General features: G+C 42.2%; 1 protein-coding gene across 1 annotated transcript; it reads left to right on the plus strand.

The window, feature by feature from the left end:
• Positions 1 to 1686: 1686 nt before the first annotated feature.
• LOC121919247 (interferon gamma receptor 1-like) lies at positions 1687 to 21062 on the plus strand. Its single transcript, XM_042445644.1, has 6 exons — positions 1687 to 1852; positions 2020 to 2195; positions 9574 to 9743; positions 11262 to 11436; positions 12496 to 12608; positions 17380 to 21062. The coding sequence occupies exons 1-6, from the start codon at positions 1707 to 1709 to the stop codon at positions 17851 to 17853; spliced, it is 1254 nt and encodes a 417-aa protein (XP_042301578.1). The 5' UTR covers positions 1687 to 1706; the 3' UTR covers positions 17854 to 21062.
• The last annotated feature ends 1493 nt before the right edge of the window (positions 21063 to 22555 follow it).

Genomic DNA, 22555 nt, shown 5'->3' on the forward strand with positions numbered 1-22555 from the left:
GATAAACCAAAGAAGAATGCAAGTGATGCATCTGGAACTTAAAGTGTCACAACTTTATTGCACAATTTAAGTAAAAACATAGCTTGAGGAAGCCAGTGCAGGAGGAAGTAACAGGTTTCCTTTTTGAGTCACAAAGGCTTTCTCCTGGCCAGCATGTCTAAATAGCAGTAACCTCCTTGACCTCACCGCAGCCAAATGTTAAATCCATAACCCCTTTGATACGATATCCTTCTCCCAGAGGTTCCCACTTCTCATGGACAATCCCATACTGATATGGTCCTACCTCAGGGCTGTCACTTTCTAGAAAGTCAGGGAAATTGGTCTGGGCAAGTCAGTGAATAAATCAATTTATTCCTGCATAATTAAGAACAGGAGGGGGGTTGTAAAAATATTAATACAGAGCCTAAATATACCCTAAAGGCACCTGATCTCATCTAATCTTGGAAGCTAAGCAGGGTGAGCCCTGTTTAGTACTGTACTTGAGTGGGAGACCACTAATGAATGCCAGAAACTGGAGGGTGTATTTCAGATGAAGGTACTGGCAAAATCACCTCTGATTATTCCTTGCCTGAGAAAACCATCTAGGACATTTGTGGTATCATCATAAGTCAATGAGGGACTTGAAGGCGCGCGCACACACACATACACATAAAAGGGAAGTTTACAGTGCATGTTGATATCAGGAACTACAGTTGGCCCTCCACATTTGTGGATTTAACGTCCACACATTTGATTATTTGCAAGTGGGGTGGGTGAGAAGAAGAGATGAAAGTGAATAAGGGAGAAAGAGAAAGTGGGCTCCCTCCCTTTGCTGCACTTGGTGCCTCCATTTGCCTCCTGGGCTGCAGGAGAAAGAAGCAGGGCTGGTGGGTGGAGAAAGAGGCAGGGAGAGTGAATGAGCCCCCCCCCCTGCATTTGTGGTGGCACTCCCTGTTTCCCAGGTCCCTTGTCACCCCCTAGAGATTCCCAATGGTGGTGGTGGGGGGTTTCACAGATATTCACAGCTTTCCCACTTTCACAAGGGCTCTACACCCCTAACCCCCATAAATATGGAGTGCCAACTGTAATTGACAAGGTTGTATGGATAATACCTGAGAAAGAATGCTAAGTAAATGCTCATTGTTCCAGGGCAAAGATTATTTGAGGAATGAAAAGTTATAAAAATTAATGCAGAGTCTTTATCAGGGTGATGTTATAAAGGGTTGTAAATGTTTAATTATTTATTAGTAAGGGTAAAAGGTAAACTGAAAACCAGGCTACATCTTTTACATCTGTTTGGGGGGGGGGGATCCAAAAAACAAAAACCAGATAAGCAGAAGATACCTACATCCGTATTTGTAGTTACCCTCCCCCCTCTATTTTTTTTTTATTTTTTTTTTTGGAAGTGTAAAGATCATCCATTTCTTTTTGTTTACTTTTAGGTATGAAGTATAATATCTGGAGGCAGGAGGCAAAGTGCAGTTTTATATAGCAACCTTCCCCCAAACGCACACATATATATTCAGTTTACACTCTTTTGATATGCTCGTAAATTTATTTCTGGTTGTTTTCTTATTTAATGCTGATATGTTAGACTTTTTTTAAAAAAAACTTGCACTGAGCATGGCATGTATTTTTTGACATCAAATGAGAGTTCCAATGTATAGTGAGGCACAATAAGAATATTTGATGTGACCCAATCTGAATTCCAGGGTCTTTCGGTGCACATGGCATTAATAATCTTTTTCTTTGTTTCAGTGCCTCAACCAACTAATGTTATCATAGAATCATTTAATTTCAACACTTCGGTGCAGTGGGATTACAAAAGTTTATCCTCAGAACCTCTTTTTGTTGTAGAACTCCTATGCTATGGGTAAGACATACTGATTTTAAACTATAATGTAGTGCGTTTTCTAAATGTCTGCTCGTTCAGTTGTGATTTTCACTTTGTAATGAAATGTGTGACAAATGCAGACTTCCTTTACAGTTTTGACAACATTTGTAATGTTTTGAACCTGAATTTTGTATACTTTGTTACAGTTTTTCATCTGGTGTTTACTTGGAATTCAGTAGCTGTGTGAACATATCACAGCATTATTGTGACCTCACACACAAAGTTGAACAGTGTGTGTCTTTCTGGGTGAGAGTTAAAGCTCTTGCTGGACCACAAGAATCTGAGTATACAGAGTCACAACAATTTAATATATACAGGAATGGTAAGTTGCCACTTAAACATATAGCTTTAAATTTTGAATATGTACCAGCTTTTAATTATGAAATACAGTCAGTCCTCAACTTTTGCAGGTTTTTCTTTTGTGGATTTGATTATTCGTAGGTTTGGCTGTAAGCCATCCTCCCCTCTGCCTCCTAGGATGCCATTGCTCCAAACAGCTCCAGCAGTGTCATTGCCCCCCTTCCACTCTTACTCCTCTCCATCTCCTTTCCCGACCCATACCTCAGCCCATACCACCCTTTCCCACCCTGGCACCACTGCCTTGCTTCCAGGCCATTACCACTGCCACTGCCTCCCCACTTTGCTGCTGTTTCCATTTCTCAGCCACCCTATTCTTCCTCCCTGATTTGGAACTTGGCGCAGAGTTCTCCTGCCATTGTGGCTTTCCCAAGGGTGGCATCGCTTGCTTGCAGGTCAGACCAGCCAGAGAGGCATGGAAGGGAGTGTGCATGCAGGGAATTGTGGACACCTAGGCAGGAGCCCCAGCAGCGGTTGTGAGGGGATGCTACTGGGCCATAGCTGCTTGCCAAGAATTCTTTTGAAGACGCAAAACATCCCCACTCTTCCCCCAGATAGCCTTCTGAAACAAATTTGGGCAGACACAGGTCTTCCAGTCCTTCTGTTGTAACCCATATGCACTTCCCTTCATCAGCACCCCCCTTTCATGGACTAAGGTTGTGGGAAGAACCCCACTTTTGGAGTTACAGTGGAAGGACCAGGAAATCTGTACCCACTCAGGTTCAGCTTGGAAGGAAGGAAATGAAAGGGGGAGGGAGGGCAAGGCTTGGTGCCAGGCATCCCCTTCACCCCAAAGGCAGGCAATCCTTCTTGCTTCCCCCTGTGCACCCATCCCTCAGCCAAGGTCTCCTCCTCAGTGGCCTCATTCCTGGATGAGGACAGAGGAGAAGAACAGCAGCCCAGCAAATCCAAATTGGGGCAGGTGTAGGTCTCCTGGTCCTTTTGCTGTGACTCCAAGTGAGAATAATGGAAGGCTGGATGCCAAGAGTGGGGTTTTTCCCATGGTCCGAGACTGCAAAAGGCAGCACCAGTGTCAGCCAAATTACAGAGGAAGGACCAGGAGATTTGCTCCCACCCAAGTTTGGCTTTCCTGGATATTTTCCCCTCCCCCCCATCCAACCAGGAGATAGGATAACAGAGGATTAATCAGGAGTGTCCCTGCTAAATTGGGACAGTTGAAGAGTATGAAATCTCACTGAATGCATTATTATTATTATTATTATTATTATTATTATTATTATTATTATACAGTATAATAATGTATAATAATGCACTGAGTGCATTGTGTTTCTGATGGTTCTTCTACACTGTAGAAATAATGTAGTTTGCCCCACTTTAACTGCCATGGCTCCATCCTACAGAATCCTGGGATTTGTAGTTCTGTGAAGCACCAGCACTCTTGGCCAGAGAAGGCTAAAGACCTTGTAAAACTACAATTCCCAGGATTCCATAGAATGGCACTACAGCACTTAAAGTGGTATCAAACTGTATTATTTCTCCTGTGTAGATGTATCCCTAGCAAAGTATAGATCCTGGGCTGGCTTCATCCAGCACTCCAGCCATTACATGACATGGCCTCTTGTCAAAGCTGGCTCTCACTTGGGAGCAAGTAATTTAGGCCATCAAAAGTGCCCAGGAGACATCATGTTTTTACTGACCTACCCCCCATCCTGGCAGGCTCAGGTGCTAGCTCCCCCTTATTTTATATAGGGATGCATGCTTATTGCATTTTATCGTACTCCAAGCAGCAGCCTTGCTTGGAGTTACAGCAGAAGGACCAAGATACCTCTGCCTGCCCGAGTCTGGCTTTGCTGGGCTGTTTTTCTGGGGGGTCCATCAGGACAGGCATAAAGCAGCCAAGGAGGAAATCTTGGCCATGGGATGAGTGCAAAGAGGGAGCAAGAAGAAAGGCCCATGGGGTGAAAAGAGGGGCTCTCCACCAATATCTCCATTATTCCTTCCTTCCTTCCATCTGTATTTCCTTCCAAACTAAACCCAGGCACATGCAGATCCTTCTGCTATAGCTCAAAACAACATGGATTGAATGCTGAAAGCAAGGTTCTTCTCACAGCCCTGTGGCAATGGTGGAGGCAGGCATGGCTGGGTTAAAGCAGAAGGACTGGGAGATCTCCACCTACCAAGTTTTTAGTACAAAAGGCCAGCTGGGAGACAGGCGGGAGGCATCCTGCAGATATCCTGGGAGGTGGTTGCAACCCAGCAGCAGCCTCTTGCCACAGGGGCTCCTCTCTGGGCATCTGTGCTTGCATGCTCCCTTCCTTTCCTCTCTGGCCAGTGAGCGAGTAAGCAAACAATGACATGAGAACTTTTTGCTTAGCTCCAAATCAGGGAGGAGGAGAAAGGTGACTGAGAAGTGGAAGCAATCTGGGAGTAAGGCAAAGGTGTCCTAAAAACAGGAAAATCAGGACTCTGCAAATGCAAAACCACCCAGGGTCAGGGGTTTTCCCAGCAGACAATGATCACTAATTAAGCAGACACTAATCCTCTTTGCATATCCTTGCACCCTGAGGCCTTGCCATCAACAACAGAACAATACACAGATTCACATGGAAATCACTCCTCCCTATCCAAGGTCACACAATATATATATACTCAACTCTCTTCCATGTCAGCATTCTCTGAAGATGCCAGCCACAGATGCAGGTGAAACGTCAAGAATAAATTATTTTCGCACATAGCCTGAAACACCCACAAAAACTATGGATGCCGGCCATGAAAGCCTTCGACTTCACAAAGGTGTCATAGTTCCAAGACAGGAAAGAGAAGTATGGGCCAGAAAAGGAGACAGAGAGAAGGGAAAGCAGAAGGATGATGACACTGCAGGAGATTTTTGCAGCAGTGTCATCAGCCTAGGATGCAGAAGCACTGGGATGTGGCAGAGGTGGAGATATTTGCAGCAGCAGAGCCAATAGCATGCATGTTTGTGGGGGGAAAGCTTAAAATATTTGTATCGTTTTCCCACTTTCACAGGGATTCTGTGCCCCTAACCCCTGAAGAAATTGAGGGCTAGCTGTTAAATTTTGGGCATATCTATTTAAGGTTTATAACATGTTTATAACATTCTGTTGCAGTGATTGGTTAACAACAACTGAATGACATTAACTTGTTAGTATTCCTGGTGTACTCTGCAAATATGATTTTAGAATTTGTATGGTGAATGTTTTTATATGTTGTCTGTATTTACTATTGTTTCAGTCAATTCACCATGTTGCATCACAAGAGTCCTTTGAAGCAGGCTAGGTGTTTAAAAATTTCCCATATCCAAAACAATTCAGTAAATTCCGTTGATATGTAGGTATTTTTAGCCTGGGACTTTCCGTGTCAAACCTCAGTATGCTGCCTGGTTCATCATGGATTTGATCCACAATGCAACAGGCAAATGAATGAAGCAGTAAAATTTTAAGGTCTTAAAGTCAACTGTAACACTTCCTATTTTGGGTTAATATTTTTGAATTTTCCCTTCCATAAAAAAGCCCTGTCATTTGGGAAAACAACAACATAGTATATATACTCATGTATAAGTTTAGAAATTTTAGTCAAAAATTGACTCCAAAAAAACCTAGTTGATTTATCCATGGGTCAATGTAAAGACTATACTTTAACTCTTATTTACAAAGGAACCATCAAAAGCATGAGTATAATCTGTCCTGTAAGCACTGACTCCTGTCTGCTTTCTCATCCCTTCAGCCTTTAGTATGAGCACAGTTATGCCTGCTGGAATTTTTTTTTGGGGGGGGGGGGCATTGTTTTCTTTTCCTTCATCCTTTACATCTTTTGTTACATGGTCCTAAATTTTACATTCAACATCCACGAGACGTATCAAAATCCATAATTTTGGCCCCAAAACCTGTCCTTGACTTATACATGAGGTCAGTATAATTTATATATGGTATCCTAGCACTTTTGGGATAAATTAAGTGGCCTATGTTAGAACATGTTGTGTAGGTTTTCTGCTTGAAAGAAGTGTAAGTTAGTGGGGCATTGATAAGTGTGATCCCATATCTGCTCTTTGAAGTGACACAGCCCTTCCTACCAGTAAAGAATTGTTCCACCTTATTCTGTTCCTTGGGTAGACAAGACTATCAAACCAACAGTCGCACTGACTCCTTCAGGCTCCTTTGGCAGCCTGACAGAAGACTTATGCTCTATTAAAAATAGAAACAAGCAGCACCTATCTAGTAAGATATAATGCCATGCATGCTGCCTTTAATCTGAGCAGTGTTGTTTTGTGAGGTCAGGCCAAAAGAAAAAGTACATAAGAAGGAAGTCTGTTGTATTCTGCCCGGCAGGCACCCCTGGAGTTACCTGTAATGGCTTTTCTTGTTCTGATGACCTGAGGCAGTTAACAGAAAATAAATGGTTCCTCAATAGCTACTTCTTCAAAGCTTGAAAAAGTTACTTTTTAAAAATATAATTCCCTAACTCCATGTTTGTTTGGAAGCTGTACTACAAAAAAAAAAAAACTTTCCATGCCCTTAGCTTGAAACCCTTCACCCTCTGTCTGTGTGTGATTCTTCCCTGCTGTGTATTTGGAGACCAGGTATAAGAGACCTAGGGGATCAGCAAACCGCCCCTAAGGGGTGGCTCCATGCTGCCCCTTTCCTCGCTGGATCAGGGCCACAGCAACCACACACCATAGCCCTGATCTGGCCTTTCCATGGCACAAAAAGAAGCCACAAAGCCTTTTCCTGCTGCAGAAAGGGCAGCCTAGCTGCCGTCGCAGCTTTTCGGCACTCCTTTTGTGCACTTCATTTAAACGCTGTGCCAACAGAGCACTGTGATGCCCCCTGCCGTGATTGGGTGTGCGGTGTGATGCCGGTGTGGGGGCGGCTGGCATACCTACGCCACACTGCCACGCCATCCCCATGCCAGTATATAATGCCGGTCTGTACAGGCTCTGCGGTAGCGCAGACAGGCCAAGGAGTCTTAGCTGTGGTGGACAAAGCTAAGAGATATATTGTGATGATACCTCCTGGGGAAATTTCTATTTAAGAAAGAGTTGTCAGAGATTTAAAAACACTGAAAAGGCATGCCACATTGAGATGTGGGATATTCCTAAACCCATTCAATGGGGGCATACATATGAAGATATGCTTTTTTGGGGGGGGGGCTTTTTTGGGAAATATAGACCCGTTACAGACGGGCGTAAAATACATCCTGGGGACATACTAGGGTTAGGGAAAGTGCACGCACCTAACCCTAGTATGTCCCCAGGATGTACAAAATGTTAAGGAAAATGCAACATGGGATATACAGTCAAAAAAATAAAACATGTATGTGAGAGTCAGGATGACTCAGCAAAAGCAATTAGGAGCTACACAGGTGTAAAAGGTAATGTAATTAGCAAGTCCTAAATGCCAAGGACAGAAATGTAAAGTGGATAATTGAATGCACCTGAGAATTGTTAAGTGGACAAGGTGAGATGATGAAATCATTAATTGTGGGATGAAACAAGAGAACCAATGAAAATGGATGTACACGCCCACTGGGTGGAAACTAGCTAGGTGGGTGGTGTTTTCCAATGGCTATATTAATTACTATGAATCCCAATGTATTTTGTGGGTAGTAGTTGTGGAGGAGTATTGTTGTATTGGAGTAGTGTGGAGTTGTGTTGGATAGTTTTGGAGCTGTATATAGTAGAATAAAGTAGATCTTTTATATAAGACTACTGAGTTGTCCGGTGTCTTGAGTCAAGCTACAAGAGCCAGCTAAATCCTGAAGAAGGGTGAAGACTTCTGTGGAAGCAAGAGTGAGAAGGCTTGGAGAGTTTGTCAGGGTCTTCAGCCTATTCTCTGTAACTCTGCTGCTTTTGAGCAAAGCTTTAACCACTGACCAAAACTGGTCAGTGCGGTGCGTAACAAGGTGGTGAGTTCGAGCCAGAGGTGAAGAGCTATAACTCCCATCATCCCTGACAATATAGACCCGTTACAGACGGGCGTAAAATACGTCCTGGGGACATACTAGGGTTAGGGAAAGTGCACGCACCTAACCCTAGTATGTCCCCAGGATGTACAAAATGGCGGCGCCCTATACACATAGGGGCTGCCATTACGACATCATGAATGCGCCACCTCCAAACGGGGCGGCGCGGACATAACGTCTTTGTGCCGCACAAGGGCGCATAGAGCACCCTTTCCGTGGTGCTAGAAGGAGCTCCGAAGCAGAGTTCCTTCCGCGTTTTGCGTCGCTGGTGCAGCCTTTAGACGGATGCGCCAGTGACACAAGGGAGAAAGGGGCCCCCTTTCTCCTCCTCCTCGCTGCCGTCGGGTGTCCTTGGGGCATGAAACCCCAAGGACACCCCTTTCCAGGCCACAGGGAAGCGGCCTTTTGCCACTTCCCTGCAGCCTGGAAAGCGGCAGATCGGGGCCTCGGAGGATGCCGCTCTGACAGCTGAGGCCCCGATCCGGCGGGGAAAGGAGTGCCTACAGGCCACCCCAAGGAGCGGTCTGTAACGCACCAATATTTGGAAAGATTGCCTTCTTGCAATTTTTGGAAAGCTGCTGTAATTTGGTATCTGCTATGGTTTGGTTCCAGGACCCCCCATGGTTACCAGAATCCATGATTGTTCAAGTCCCATAAAATATAAGGATAGTAAAATGGTGTGCCTTATATAAAATGGTAAAATCAATGTTTGCTTTTTAGAATTTTTATATTTTTGAAAATTTTCAAGCCAGGGATGCTTGACTCTTTGGATAAAGAATCCATGGATATGCAAGGCTGATTGTATTATAGTTCAGACTTCTTAAGAATTGACTCCTGTTGCATTGTATTCCAGCTGAGAGGAGGGTGCAGTGGCAATACAAGAATAATTAATTGGGTCCTTGACCTCCATGGTTCCTGCTGTCCAGAATCCAGACATTTTCTTTTCTGAATTGGATTCTTTAGTTATAGAACTATTAAACCATAGAACTGGGTTCTTGGCTACATTTCTCCTGGGAAGGACAGAGATTTTCTCATACTACTTCTTTTCATACCAGTAATTTCTTAGTCTATTTAATTTTGGAAATGGGCTAGCTTTGTTATTATACTGTTGTATTGTGTGCCTTCAAGTAGTTTCTGACTTATGGTGACTTCTGACCCTAATGTGAACCTATCATGGGGTTTTCTTGGCAAGATTTCTTTGGATGAGGTTTGCGACGGCCTTCCTCTGAGGCTAAGAAAGTGTCACTTGCCCAGGATTCTCCAGTAGGTTTCCATGGCTGAGCAGGGATTTGAATCCTGGTCTCCCAGAATCCTAGTAGTCCAACCATTAAACTACTGTACCAGACTAGCTCAGTATTATACTATAACCTTTAATATTAATAGAAATTTTTCAATTGTTTCAGGTCAAATAGGACCACCAAAACTTAACCTCTATGTTCTTGGTCATGGAATCCAAGTTGATATTGAACACCCTCTCACTCCATATCGCAAGAAGCGTACGCTTAGCATAAAAGCAAACTTCACAGACTTCACATACAAAGTGTCCTTTTGGAAAAAAGGAAATCAAGAAGAGGTATGTTACAACTATAATTTATGTAACCCTAGCACAAAGGGAGGAACTGTCTAGCAGCATGGTGGGAATATTAAAGGCGTGAACTCTTTCTCTCTCTCTCTCTCTCTTTGTGTGTGTGTGTGTTGTGTGCCTTCAAGTCATTTCTGACATATTGTGACCCTAAGGTGAACCTACCATTGAGTTTTCTTGGCAAGATTTGTTCAGAGGAAGTAGTAGTGAAATTAAGAGAGAGAGAATGAAGAGCAGCAATATGTAATCACTTAAAACCAAGGAGCAAAGGTTTAAAGTGAATGTACTAGCAAATGAAAAGCCATGTGACAGTTAACTTTCTTGTTAGATTACTGCAATGTACTTTGTAGGGGTTGCCCTAGAAAAACAACATAGAGGCTGCAGCTACTACAGTATGCAGCAGCTAGACTACTGGCAAGAACAGCTTACAGAAACTACATGAGATCAAATTTAAACATTTGCAGTGGCTGCCAGTATACTTCTTGACTGAATTCATGGTGCTGGTGACATTTAAAGTCCTAATATCTTGGGATTTTGATATTTGGCGCCTCTCCTTATATATTTCTGACCGAGCACTGAGATCTCCTGAAAGTGCCATCTTTAATTTCCTACCAGTGGAGACATGAGGGAGGGTCTTCTCTACTGTGGCATTCCAGTTGTGGAATGCCCTCCCCTTGGCAATTCACTTGGCACCAACATTAAGTTAATTTCAGTTCCAAGCTCAAGTGGGGCTCTTCACCAGTGATTTTGTGATCGAAAGATCTTGGCTTGAATCTGTATATGATTTTAAATTGTTTAAAATGTTTTGCTTGAATTATTTGCTATGTTTTAGAATTCTTTCAGTTGTTCTTTGCTGTTGATTGTACAATTTCTGTGTAGATATTTTAAAGAATGAACGAAGGAATATGGAGTAGAAAGAAGACAGGAGTGGTCAGACTCAGGACAAAGATAATGAGATCAGTAGCAGATCTCATAATGAGAAGTTAAATAAGATTAGGAGAACAGTATTGAAATGGCATGAATAACATAGAAAGCAGAATCTTCTTTTCTTGCGATATGAGTCAGCAATAGTGCAACTGAACACTTAAGAAATAACTGATCAAAGAAAATGTCCAGAAGCTAGTTTGTTGAATTATTTTATTTTGAAACCAGAATTGGAATTTAAGCATCTGACAAAGTGGATTCTGGCCCATGGAAGCTTGTGCCATAAGTGTCTGCTATACTTTAAAATGCCACAAAACTACCGCAAGTTAAGAATAGTCAGAACTGATCAGAACAAGCTCAGGGTGGGTACTTTTGTTAACTAAAGAACAGCTATATGCCTAAATGAGAACAAAATGCATAGGAAAAAAGAGGCTTTCTCTTTTTCAGCTGATAAATCAGGAACAATGAATTGTTTCAAAAGTATATAAGTCGGCTAGGGACCTTTGCTATTCTATCTATTTCATTTATGTAAACAGAAATAGTTTCTTTTTAATTTTTAAATATCAGTACTCTCCTTTTTTATAGCATCAAGAATTTGAAACAGAAAGATGCAATCACAAAAACTGTACCATAAATTTCCACATTCCTTTGTGGGATACTTCCTACTGTGTCTCAGCTCATGGCATTTCTGAAGACTATAGTGTAAAAGGTGAAGAATCAAAAGAAAGCTGTATTGACGTTCTTTCTAAACATCAATCAGGTAAACTGTCAATATTTAATTTAACAGGAGGTTCAAAGTTATTCAGAGGCAGCTCAGTCTTTATATCCAACCTAAAGTATTTATTCTGACATACTACATCATACTTCAATCTCTAGAGAAGCAACTAACATAAATAGGTTTTGAGTCTTACCAAACAAAGATTTCTGCTTGTGATACAATCGTGATAAAGCATAATTTTGTCAGGCACCACTGTGAAAGATCAATCTTTCCTGTTCTGAAGGCCTTCACATGTCAAAAATCTGGTTTATTCAAGGGCTTTAATTAAAAATAGATAGAGTTTCAATGGAATAAAGTTAAATTTGGGAAGTGTAGTCCTCTTTGTCTTGTTCTTCCTCTCCTTCTTCTTTATATTTATACCACACCCTATATCAACTTTGGGGGAAAGCAGACCAGCTTTTTTGAGGGGGGGGGGTTGGCAGCTGCGCACTGCACATCCCGACTCCATCCCCAAGCCAGAGTCACATGGGCAGCATGGGAATACTCCTGTATGCAGGTATTAGACACCACAGACACAGAGAAGAGTGGCGGCAGCAAAGGGGGGGGGGGTGCATTTTGCCACTTCTTTTTGAGCTAGGAAAATGCCAGATTGGGGATGTGGCGTGTGGTTGCCACAACCCTGATCCAGTGAACAAAGGGTGGCATAAATCAAAGATTATAGGGAAGTTTGCAAAAGCATTAAAAAAAGTTAGAAAGTTTAAAACTAAAAACATTATGGTAAAAACATATTAACCAGGAGTAATAAATTAAAAAAAACAGATTTTAAAGATTTTAAAACTATGTACATTCATATTTGGGTTAAATTAATAATGCCCAAGGTTTTGATGAGCAACTAAGTTTAAACCTGGTGCCTAAATGCCATAAGTGTAGGTGCCAATCAGGCCTCCAGGGGGAGGTCATTCCACAGTTGTGGTGCCATGGCTGAGAAGGCCCTCTTTCATGCAGTCTTGTCTAACCTTTGTCCTGTGCATGAAATGTAGTAATAATAGGTAGATGAAATCTTGATATATCAATGTGTCTGTCTTTTTAATATTTTTGTAGATTTAACGGTTCCCATAATTCTTGGTATAATTGGCTTGTTTGTTTTGATGGTGATCCTTACAATAATCTTCATATGTATGAAGAAGAAAAACATTAAACTTCCCAAGTCTCTGGTAAGTCTTTTTGTAGGAACCTAAGAATCTGTCATTCTGTGTAATAATAATAATAATAATAATAATAATAATAATAATAATATCTTTATTTCTAGCCCGCCTTTCCACAGATCAAGGTGGGTTACAGGATGCAATGATATACAATACCATAAAAACAGCAATAAAATGAATTAAAAATTACAAACAACAACTACCAAGCTAGCTCAAGTACAAATGCAGTGAGGGGAGAGCAGAAATTACATCGGATCAGGGGAAAGCTTGATGAAAAAGGAAGGTTTTTAACCCCTTCCTGAATAGGTCAAGGGAGGCAGCCGAGCGGAGCTCGCTGGGAAGAGAGTTCCAGAGCTACGGGGCCGAGATAGAGAACGCCCTCTGTGCTGTCGTAGAATATTTTGCATCTGGAACTCTCAACAGTTGCTTCCCGGCTGACCTGAGTGTGCGGGGCGGATTATATGGAGAGAGGCGGTCCTCCAAGTCCCCTGGGCCCAAGCCATTTAGGGCTTTATAGGTAATAACCAACACCTTGTATTGCGCCCGGAAGCGAATGGGCAGCCAATGTAGGTCTTTAAGTACAGGTGTTATGTGACTGGCCCTGGAAGATCCAGTGACCAGTCTTGCTGCCATGTTCTGAACCAATTGTAGCTTCTGAGTATGGTACAAGGGTTGCCCCATGTAGAGCGCATTACAGGAATCCAACCGAAAGGTCACCAGAGCATGTACCACCGTTTCAAGGTCCCCCTGGCCCAGGTAGTGTCGCAGTTGGCGTATCAGCCGAAGCTGATAACAGGTGCTCCTGACCGTTGCATCCACCTGAGATGTAAGGTGGAGCGACAAGTCAAGAAGCACCCCCAAACTGCAAACTGAGTCCTTCAAGGGGAGCGTGGCCCCGTTCAGAACAGGTGGACAAACATCCATCCCCGGGCCCGGGGAACCTATCACGAGCACTTCCGTTTTCTCTGGATTCAAACTGAGTCTGTTTTCCCTCATCCAGCCCATTACCGACTCCAGACAGGCATCTACAGGAGAGATGCCATCCTTGGTCACTGCATCAGTCGGAGACACAGAGAAACATATTTGGGTGTCATCAGCGTACTGATAACACCGCGCCCCATGTCTCTGGATGATCTCTCCCAGCGGTTTCATGTAAATGTTAAATAGCATGGGGGACAGAATGGCTCCTTGAGGGACACCAGATGTAAGTGCCCTCTTATCAGACCACACGTCCCCCAGCTGCACCATCTGGAATCTACCCGAGAGGTAGGAACGGAACCACTGGAGCGCAGTGCCCCCGATACCTAACTCCCTCAGGCGTTCCAGAAGGGTACCATGGTCAATGGTATCGAAAGCCGCTGAGATGTCTAAGAGCACTAACAGGGACACGCTACCCCGTCCATGCCCAGACGGAGATCATCGACCAGGGCAACCATGGCAGTCTCAACTCCATAGCCCACCTGGAAGCCGGTTTGAAATGGGTCTAGTAAATCAGTATCATTCAAGACCAATTGAAGCTGGATTGCAACTGCCCTCTCGATCACCTTCCCCAAGAAAGGTAGCAGCGAAACAGGCCGATAATTATTATGCATCAGGGGGTCTAGGGAGGGCTTTTTTAACAGTGGTTTAACTATGGCCAATTTCAAGCTGGATGGAAAGCGCCCTCCCCTGAATGAAGCATTAATTATGCGGTGCAACATAGTGGTTACAACCGCCCCCCCCCGAGCCGCTAGCCACGAGGGACAGGGATCAAGAGAGCAAGTTGTCTTCCTAACACTTCTAAGGATCTTGTCCACTTCCTCAGTATTTACAGACTCAAAATGATCCAGTAAAATAGAATCCACGGAGGCTCTGGAGACCTCTACTCTGGTTCCTGAACAAGTACTGGCGTCGAGATCAGCCCTTATCCGAGAGGTTTTATCCACGAAGAAGTTGTTAAACTCGTCGCAGCAGGCCTTGGATGGTTCCAAAATAGAGTTCAGGGAGGGGGGCAGCTGAGTAAGCTCCCTCACTACCCTGAACAGCTCTGCCGGACGCGACTCCGCGGATGCTATACGCGCAGCATAGAACGAGTTCTTTGCTGCGCCTATCGCCACTCCGTAGTCCTCCAAAAGAGAGCCTAGGAGTGCCTTGTCGGCTAAGTCCTGATGTCTCCACCATTTGCGCTCTAGTCGTCGCAGAACCCGCTTCCTTGCCCAGAGGTCTTCCGTGTACCAGGGCTGTTTTTTGGAAGCAGGCCTGAGAGGATGCTTGGGAGCGATACTGTGTATAGCCCTGGAGAGATCAGTGACCCAGGTGTTAGTCAGGGCATCAACAGAGTCGCCATCAGTTCCAACCATATACCCCTCTAGGGCTTCTTGGAACCTTTTGGGTTCCATCAGCCTTCGAGGGTGGACCATCCTAATGGGTCCGCCACCCCCCGGAGGGATCTGGGTAGATGCCTTGATTTTAGCCTCCACCAGGAAATGATCCGTCCATGACAAGGCGGAGATATTAATGTTATTAATAACAAAAAAGGAGCTCTCAAAGCAGCTTATCAAAGATTAGACCAGTACAATTGCATACAAATGGATTACATACAGTGTTCAGAAGCACTCACTGAGTAAGGAAAGAAAACTGCTCCCCAAGCAACTCTGGGATTCAGGTCCAGCACATTCTCAACCACACTTCTAGTGGTTTGCTGCAACCTTTTAAATGCATTTACTCTAGTGCTAAGAGGAGTGTTGACTAAGAGCAGCTAGATTACTGACCTAGATACCATTTAATATCTCACAAAACAATACCTCCAATTTGCTGTTGGAATTCCTCCTGAGCCAGCATACCAGTGGGAGGCAGGGTCTAGCCTGATGGTGATGCTTGCAGGATCATTGGGCTGACATGTTTTAAATTAGCTAGTGCAGTTGCTATTTTAATTTTCCCATGAAGCAGCACCTGCAACATATGTATTATAACCACTGCATTGTAAGCAATTAAAAGTGGGAAGAAAATTGTCAAAATTATTCATTCTTGCTCACAAGAATGAAAAAAATGAAGATTTACATCCCTAAGAGAGATTCAATTAATATGGCCTTTTGTTACTACAGTGTTGACATGTACTCCACCAACATACATCCGGCTCCTTTAGCAGTATTCAGAATGTCACAGTAGATCTTTCTAGGGTCTTTCCTCCTGAGTGAATGTCACCAAGTTACTGCTTCACTCTGGTAACTGGAAGCCATTTCACACAGTAGAGCCATGAAGTGCAGTAACTGATCATGTCTTTTGCCCTGAGGATTTTGTATTTTATAGATATGATGCAAAAGGTATTGACTAGCTAGATCAAATATCTGCTGTTTTGAATGCCAACTGAATACTAAACTTATGGCGTTTCTTGTAATTTATCATATGGAAAATGTGTTGAAAGAATTGCTAAAAATAGAACCCTTTTGGTATGAATAGTTTTGAGTTAGTTTGTTAATTGAATCAAAGATAAAGGTGGTACTTACAGTCCAATTTTTCTCCTCCCCCTGTAAACTACTTGAAAGCTTCTCCTGAGTGTTAAAAGGCACACTGGAATAGTTTAGTTAGTATTTTGGAAGGAGAAAGTGACAAAAATTAAATGGAGAAACCTTGTGCAAGTGAAATGTTTGTGCAAGATTTCTCAAATCAATTGATGGCCATTCCAAATTGCAGCCCCTCTTGATACCACCCCTGCTATTCAGGAGAGTCTCATCTGCACCCTTTTGGAAAGGCTTTTGAAGGAGCAGCATAAAGGATATGAGAGGGGGTGATATGGGTAGGTTTCTTCTTCTTAGGCAGACTCTAAATTGTCACTGAACCTTTCCTCCAGTGCTATATTTATTTTTAATTAATATTTTAATAATTAAAAAACAGATTACACAGTAGTATAAAATATCTCAATGAATACCGTATATACAAACTCATATTGTTAGTTAGACTTTCCTCCCTCTCAGAGCTGATTTCCTATGATCTTATAATTCCCTTTCCTATATATGAAGCATTCCATTCTACTTCCTTCAACTCATTTGTAATGTCTTTTAGAATTATTCAATATGGTACTTGAGATTTATAATCATTCTTCCATAAAGACTTAATCCAATATTCAGTTTAACAGAAAAACAAAAATGAAATTTCCAGATCTTCAACCTTGTAATAATATAATGAGGAGGTACAAAACCTCAGATAACCAAGAGCAGTAGTGATGCTAACATGTTATTTATCATATAATTATATGAATTAAATGTATTGGATAGGGTGAATAAGTATATTTCAAGCTTCTGCCAGTTAACCTTCTAAATAAAGTCCTACTTTCCCCTAGTGCCATACTTATACCTTAAAGAAAGCCCTCTCCAAAATGTTGACTCCTGTGGAGGAAAAAAAAACCCTGCTTTTTGCTGGGTCCATTGTGCTGACCCGTGGTGCAATACAACTTCCTTCCTTTTTCCTATCCTCTGAATCAGAAAGATGCAGAGTTCAGGAGGTGCAGAGGGAAGGCTATGGAGGAGAGCTGCCTCCTTTCCAGTTCTACAGATAGTAGAAGATGTGTCATTAAAAAACCCTCTTTGAATTCTGGCATTATTGCTTATGCTTTGCAGGAATCATTATAGAATGAACTAGGAATGGTGATGTCAAAGAGGAAGAACTAAGGAACATATAGAGAATCACTAGATTGATGTACTGCAGACTCATCATTTTAATTTGATTGATAATAATTTGTGGGACTTTTTTCTGAAAATGTAAGCAGCAACTGATTGTTCTTTTTTCTTTCTTTTTTTTAAAGGCTGCTGTGGTAAGGAACCAGGTCAACAATATCGACACAAACTCAGAACCCAGAATTTTTTCTTTTATAACATCATCATCTGATAAGCAAGTGTTATCTGAATGTGATGATAAAAAATCACTGGAACAAGTGTATTTCATGAGCGAGGTTAACACCACTGACTTCAGTAACTGTGGCACAGAAGTAGATCCTTATGGCTCCCAGGGTGCTTTAAGTAAAACAGGAGAGGAAAGTATCATGGAAAGCATGCCAGAAAGCATGATTGTGGGGATCCCTGAAGGAGAACAAAATTCTGCAGACAATGGCAATTATTTTAAATCTGTCAGTGATCCAGAAGAAATGGACAACACTTTTGAAAATGTGGATTTTGCCAAAGCAAACCTGCAGCCACCCATGTGCTGCCGAAACATATCCGGCTATGACAAGCCCCATTGGAAAGACTCAGTCTCTGAAGTTGACTCACTGATTACTTAGGGTGCTAGATGCCCATGGGAGATATTCCCCTTGTAAGAAAACAGTACTGAAAACTATAAGTAGTCCCTTGGCTATTGCAGATATCCATGTAAATATTTGTAAACACTTTAATCTTGATAAGATAGCTAATTAGATGCTAGGTAGGCTCATGATGCCTGCCCTTTGCACTTGCTGATGCCAAAGCAGTAACAGAGCCTGCACTTCAGTAGTTTGCAGCCTTTGACATTGGGTGGATATATTGTTCCTATATTTTACTATGTGTGGAAATGTTTTGTTGAACAGAACAAACAACAAGTGATGGTAAGTTTGCTCTCTTCAGTCCTTCTCATGTTCTTCTCTGTTACTATATCCAGCTGCCATTGTAGCTTCCCATATCCCCTGGGTTGGGACTGCAGGACTTTTCAGGAGAAAAGGGACTGCTGAACAATGCAGCATCTCTTCCCATACATAAAAAAGTTGAGACATGTAACAGACATTGACAATAGCAATCATCTGGCATGGCTCTACGCACAACTACAGGATCATAGAAATATAGCATTGGAAGGAACATAAGGTATCATCTAGTCCAGTCAACACTGGAAACCCATAGCTACTGTAGCCTTGAGAGGTTACCATCCAACCTCTTAAAATAATAGTAATGGAGAATCTGCTATTCTTCTGAGCCAGTCTGTTCTACTATCAAACAGGTCTCGATGTCAAGAGGATTTTCCTAATGTTTAGTCAGCAGAAAACAACTTGCTCCTTCTGACAGTCCTTCAGATATCTGAAGGTAGCAGTCCTGTACCTCTCCATCATTTCTTCTCTAGGCTAGACATACCCAATTCATTCAACTGTCTCTCATATGACTTAGTTTCCTTCAATCATGTAATGTCTCATTCTTAGGTCTCTTCACCATCCACATTTAATGCCTCTGTATAGAAACCTCCCCCTGATATGTAAAGAGGATATTCTCTGATCAAATGCACTTCATCATCTTCTTTCTTTGTATTGGGGAATAGAATGCATTGAGTCATGGCTGCATGTGAGCAACTTCCTTTGGGAAGAAAGCTCCAGCCATTGGGTAAACAGTTATCTGTAACATGAAAAGGAATATGTAAATCAGGAAGGAAACCCCACAAGGTCTTGTTTATTCTTAGAGGATGGTATGTGCACAGCTGAAGGTATTGTGAACAATAGGTTAGCAACAATGCACCTACCAAATTATAAGATCATTTTACTAACTGGAAGGGCAGCTATTTAAAACCTGATACTTAAAAAAGATACAATGTGCATGCTGGAGCGGGGGGGGGGGCGACACTGGAATTTGATAGAGTGACAGCAACACACCAGATGTGTCAGCCTCATAAATTAGGAGAAGATTATGCAAAGCCAGCTGTACCATATAAATGCCCATTTTTTAATACTGCTCCATGACTCTTGGTGCTTATCATATGGTCTAGCATCTGGTCAGCCCTGTTCTCCTCCAATATATCTGCTGTAATCAGACATGTGTTGTTCTTATTGCTTATTTATGTTCAGAGTTTCTTCCCAGACTGGTTTTAGTTTATTCCTGCTATAGGGCACGATGTTTCCTGGCAGTAATTACCAGGGGAGGGAGGGGGAGTGCAGACAGTTAACAAAAATGGCCAAGAATTGCAAAAGGGAAGCCAAACCTGGTACCAAATGGGAAAAACAATTAGAGTGCATGGATATGGGCAATGGTGATGTTCATTCTGCCATTTCAGCACAGCACTGTGACTCAAACTATATGTCTTCCAATTGTTTGAGATGTGCCTTACTTTTTCTATTATTGTAGTATCTTAATGACTATCCAATGTAGCTTACCCACTGCAGTAAGGACAGCAGGGGTTCCCAAACCTATGAGCCATTGATCACAATTTTTATATATGACAAACACAAGTATTTGGGGCTTGTGAATACTTTTAAATATCTTTAACTATCCTGCAGGTAAGCTACACCAAGGAAATCCAGCTATTTTTGCCATAACATGCAAATAGGAGTGAAGTGTTCACTCCACAAAAGAGTGGTAGGGTATAAAAGATAGAGAAGTGCCTGCAATTTAGAGCAAAAGGTTACAACAACAAGTGTACACTCTTTGTTCTTCTAACAGGTATTCACTGAAGAAACATGAAACATGGGAAGCATATGGGAAGCATATTTCTTAGGCTTCATTTGCCCTTAATGATATTGCAGTGCCAGATCAGATTAGTTGCCTGATGTTTGAATGCCATTGCATTCACATTATTTCTCCTTATATGCCTCAGTATGATGCTACCATACATACAAAGAAGGGAAGTGAGCAAAGTTCCCCACCTCCAAAAATGATAACTTTTGGAGAAATATTTCAGAAAAGATGTAAGTGAGAAATGTCATATGGCTCCTTTCAGCATCAGAAATGTTAATCAACATTCCCTTTCTTGAGAGTGGAGGTTAGTCTTTTATTAATAACTGTATGCCCAGACAAACAACCATAGCTTATATATCTATTCTGCAATGATTTTCTGCCCTTTCTTTAGCCACTGAGTTATGAATGTTGTCTTTGGGTGAGAGCCATTGTACTATAATCTACTTTTACTACACTCTTGTATAGTACTTTTGATGCATTACATATGTTAACTATGGTATTTTATTTTTTTACCTATAACTGACTTTTTGATAGCACCACCCCACCCCTTGGCAGGATTATAATGTTTACTTTTCTTGGTTTTTTTCTCCTTCTTAATGGGATTCGTTTTAAAATAGAATCATAGAGTTGTGGAAGAAAAAGTTTTAATATACAAGCTGCCAGAAAACCAACCAATAATTACTTGTCTAGTTATATCAAGAGATAGAGGAACACATGAAGTGTAGTTTAAAGTCTATCAGATATATTAAGCCTCAATGACAACATGGTAAGACTCAGAGGTTCACTAAACATTGAGATAATTTTTATGTAGCCAAATTGCAGTCAGAAAACATATTGCCAGTAGATGGCACTCTTGCCCTGTAGTTCACACAGCACTTTAAAAGCTGCATGTGGATGGTAATAGATTCCAGCTAATGCTGGGAATCTGACTACACTTTGTTTTTAACAGTGCTAACCTTGTAGAAATATGGAATTATTTATCTAATAATATACATGCTATAAATTTTGTTTCCAGTAAATTGTAGAACGCAGACATTTATTTGGCATTTTAAATTGTATTTGGAAATAAATTGAGTACTCTGTGTTTTGTCTGTTTTCTTTTGACAATTTATTTTCCATGTAAACCTTCATGAACCGTCACCAAAATGAAGTTGGTGATGGGAAAATCAGTTTCCTCATCATCTCTCCTCATCATCTCTCAAATCATGTGTAAAAAATGCATCCATTTCAAACACAAGAGGTAAGAAGCATCCGGTTCTGCTGGATTTCCTAATCTAGAGGACTTGATACTTTAAATTCTAATGGTTTGGGCCATTATGGGGTAGTGGTTTGTATGTTGGACCGTGACTGCAGGAGATCAGGGTTCAAATGCTTACTCAGGAAACAGAATGGGTGACCTTAGGAAAGACACTCTTTCACTCTCAGAGGAAGGCAATGGCAAATCTGCATGTCCTAACCCCGCTCCCAGGGCACCATTTTGGCGCACACCACTCTACACGGCGCGCAGCATGATGACATTCCTCTGGTGCTACATCTAAATGATGCAGCACTGATGGAGTGCCAAAAAGCCGTGCAGCCATGGCTATGGGGCCCCTTGGAGGGTGCAAAAAGGAGCTATTTTCTGCGGCTCCTTTTTGCACTCTACGGAGGCTGGATCAGGGCTGCGGCATGAGGTTGCCAGTAAAGGGGCGATCTGTATAGCCCCAAAATTACAGCAAAAACATATTGATCACAACTGCCAGAGTCTCCTCTAAGATGCTACCACCCATAAGCTGATAATTTGATTATAGGCGGGTTACAAACCGCCAAAAAATACGTATTGAATACGTATTAGGGTTAGGAAGGGGCGGTGCTTCCGCACCCCCCTAACCCTAATACGTAGTCAATGCGTACAAGATGGCGGCGCCCTTTCTACATGGGCGCCGCCATCTTTGCGTATCGGACGCACAGCGTCCAGACGCGTCGCGCCGCTGCTGACGTAGCGAGCGCGCCCCTGGCGCCTCGCTACGTCGCAAACGCGACGCAAAAAGAAGCTCCATTTTGGAGCTTCTTTTTTCGGTCCGCGCGGGAGTCGGGCCGTCTGAAGGCTCCGGCTCCCCCGCGGACCTTCTGGCGGCGGCGCCAGACCGCTGCAAAGCGGCGGTCTGTACCCCGCCATAGAAACTCTCCTGTCATGTATTGACTGTTGTGTCCCCTCAGACTATGCAATTGACCCTACAGACCTTCAAAACAAGTTTAAAAGGCCAGAGACCTTGGACATAATATTAACTTAGAGCAATGGGAAAAAATCTTGGACAAAAAGCCTAAATTTACATTATGCTACAGTATTAAAGAGAATTTCTACTAAATGCAGTACCATTGGTACAATACACTATATAAATTAGCCAAAATATATAAAAATAATAAGAATAGATAACGGAAATGTGAAACAGAATCTGGTACCTTTTTTCATCAGTGGTGGAATTGTAAATTGGCGAATAACTATCGGAAAGAAATTCATAAAACATTAGAAGAAATACTAGAAATAGATATATACTTCAACCCAAAAAGATTTATTGAGTATAAACACAGAAGAAA

This window comes from Sceloporus undulatus, chromosome 1 (genome assembly GCF_019175285.1).
Source record: "Sceloporus undulatus isolate JIND9_A2432 ecotype Alabama chromosome 1, SceUnd_v1.1, whole genome shotgun sequence".
Taxonomy (NCBI): Eukaryota; Metazoa; Chordata; class Lepidosauria; order Squamata; family Phrynosomatidae; genus Sceloporus; species Sceloporus undulatus.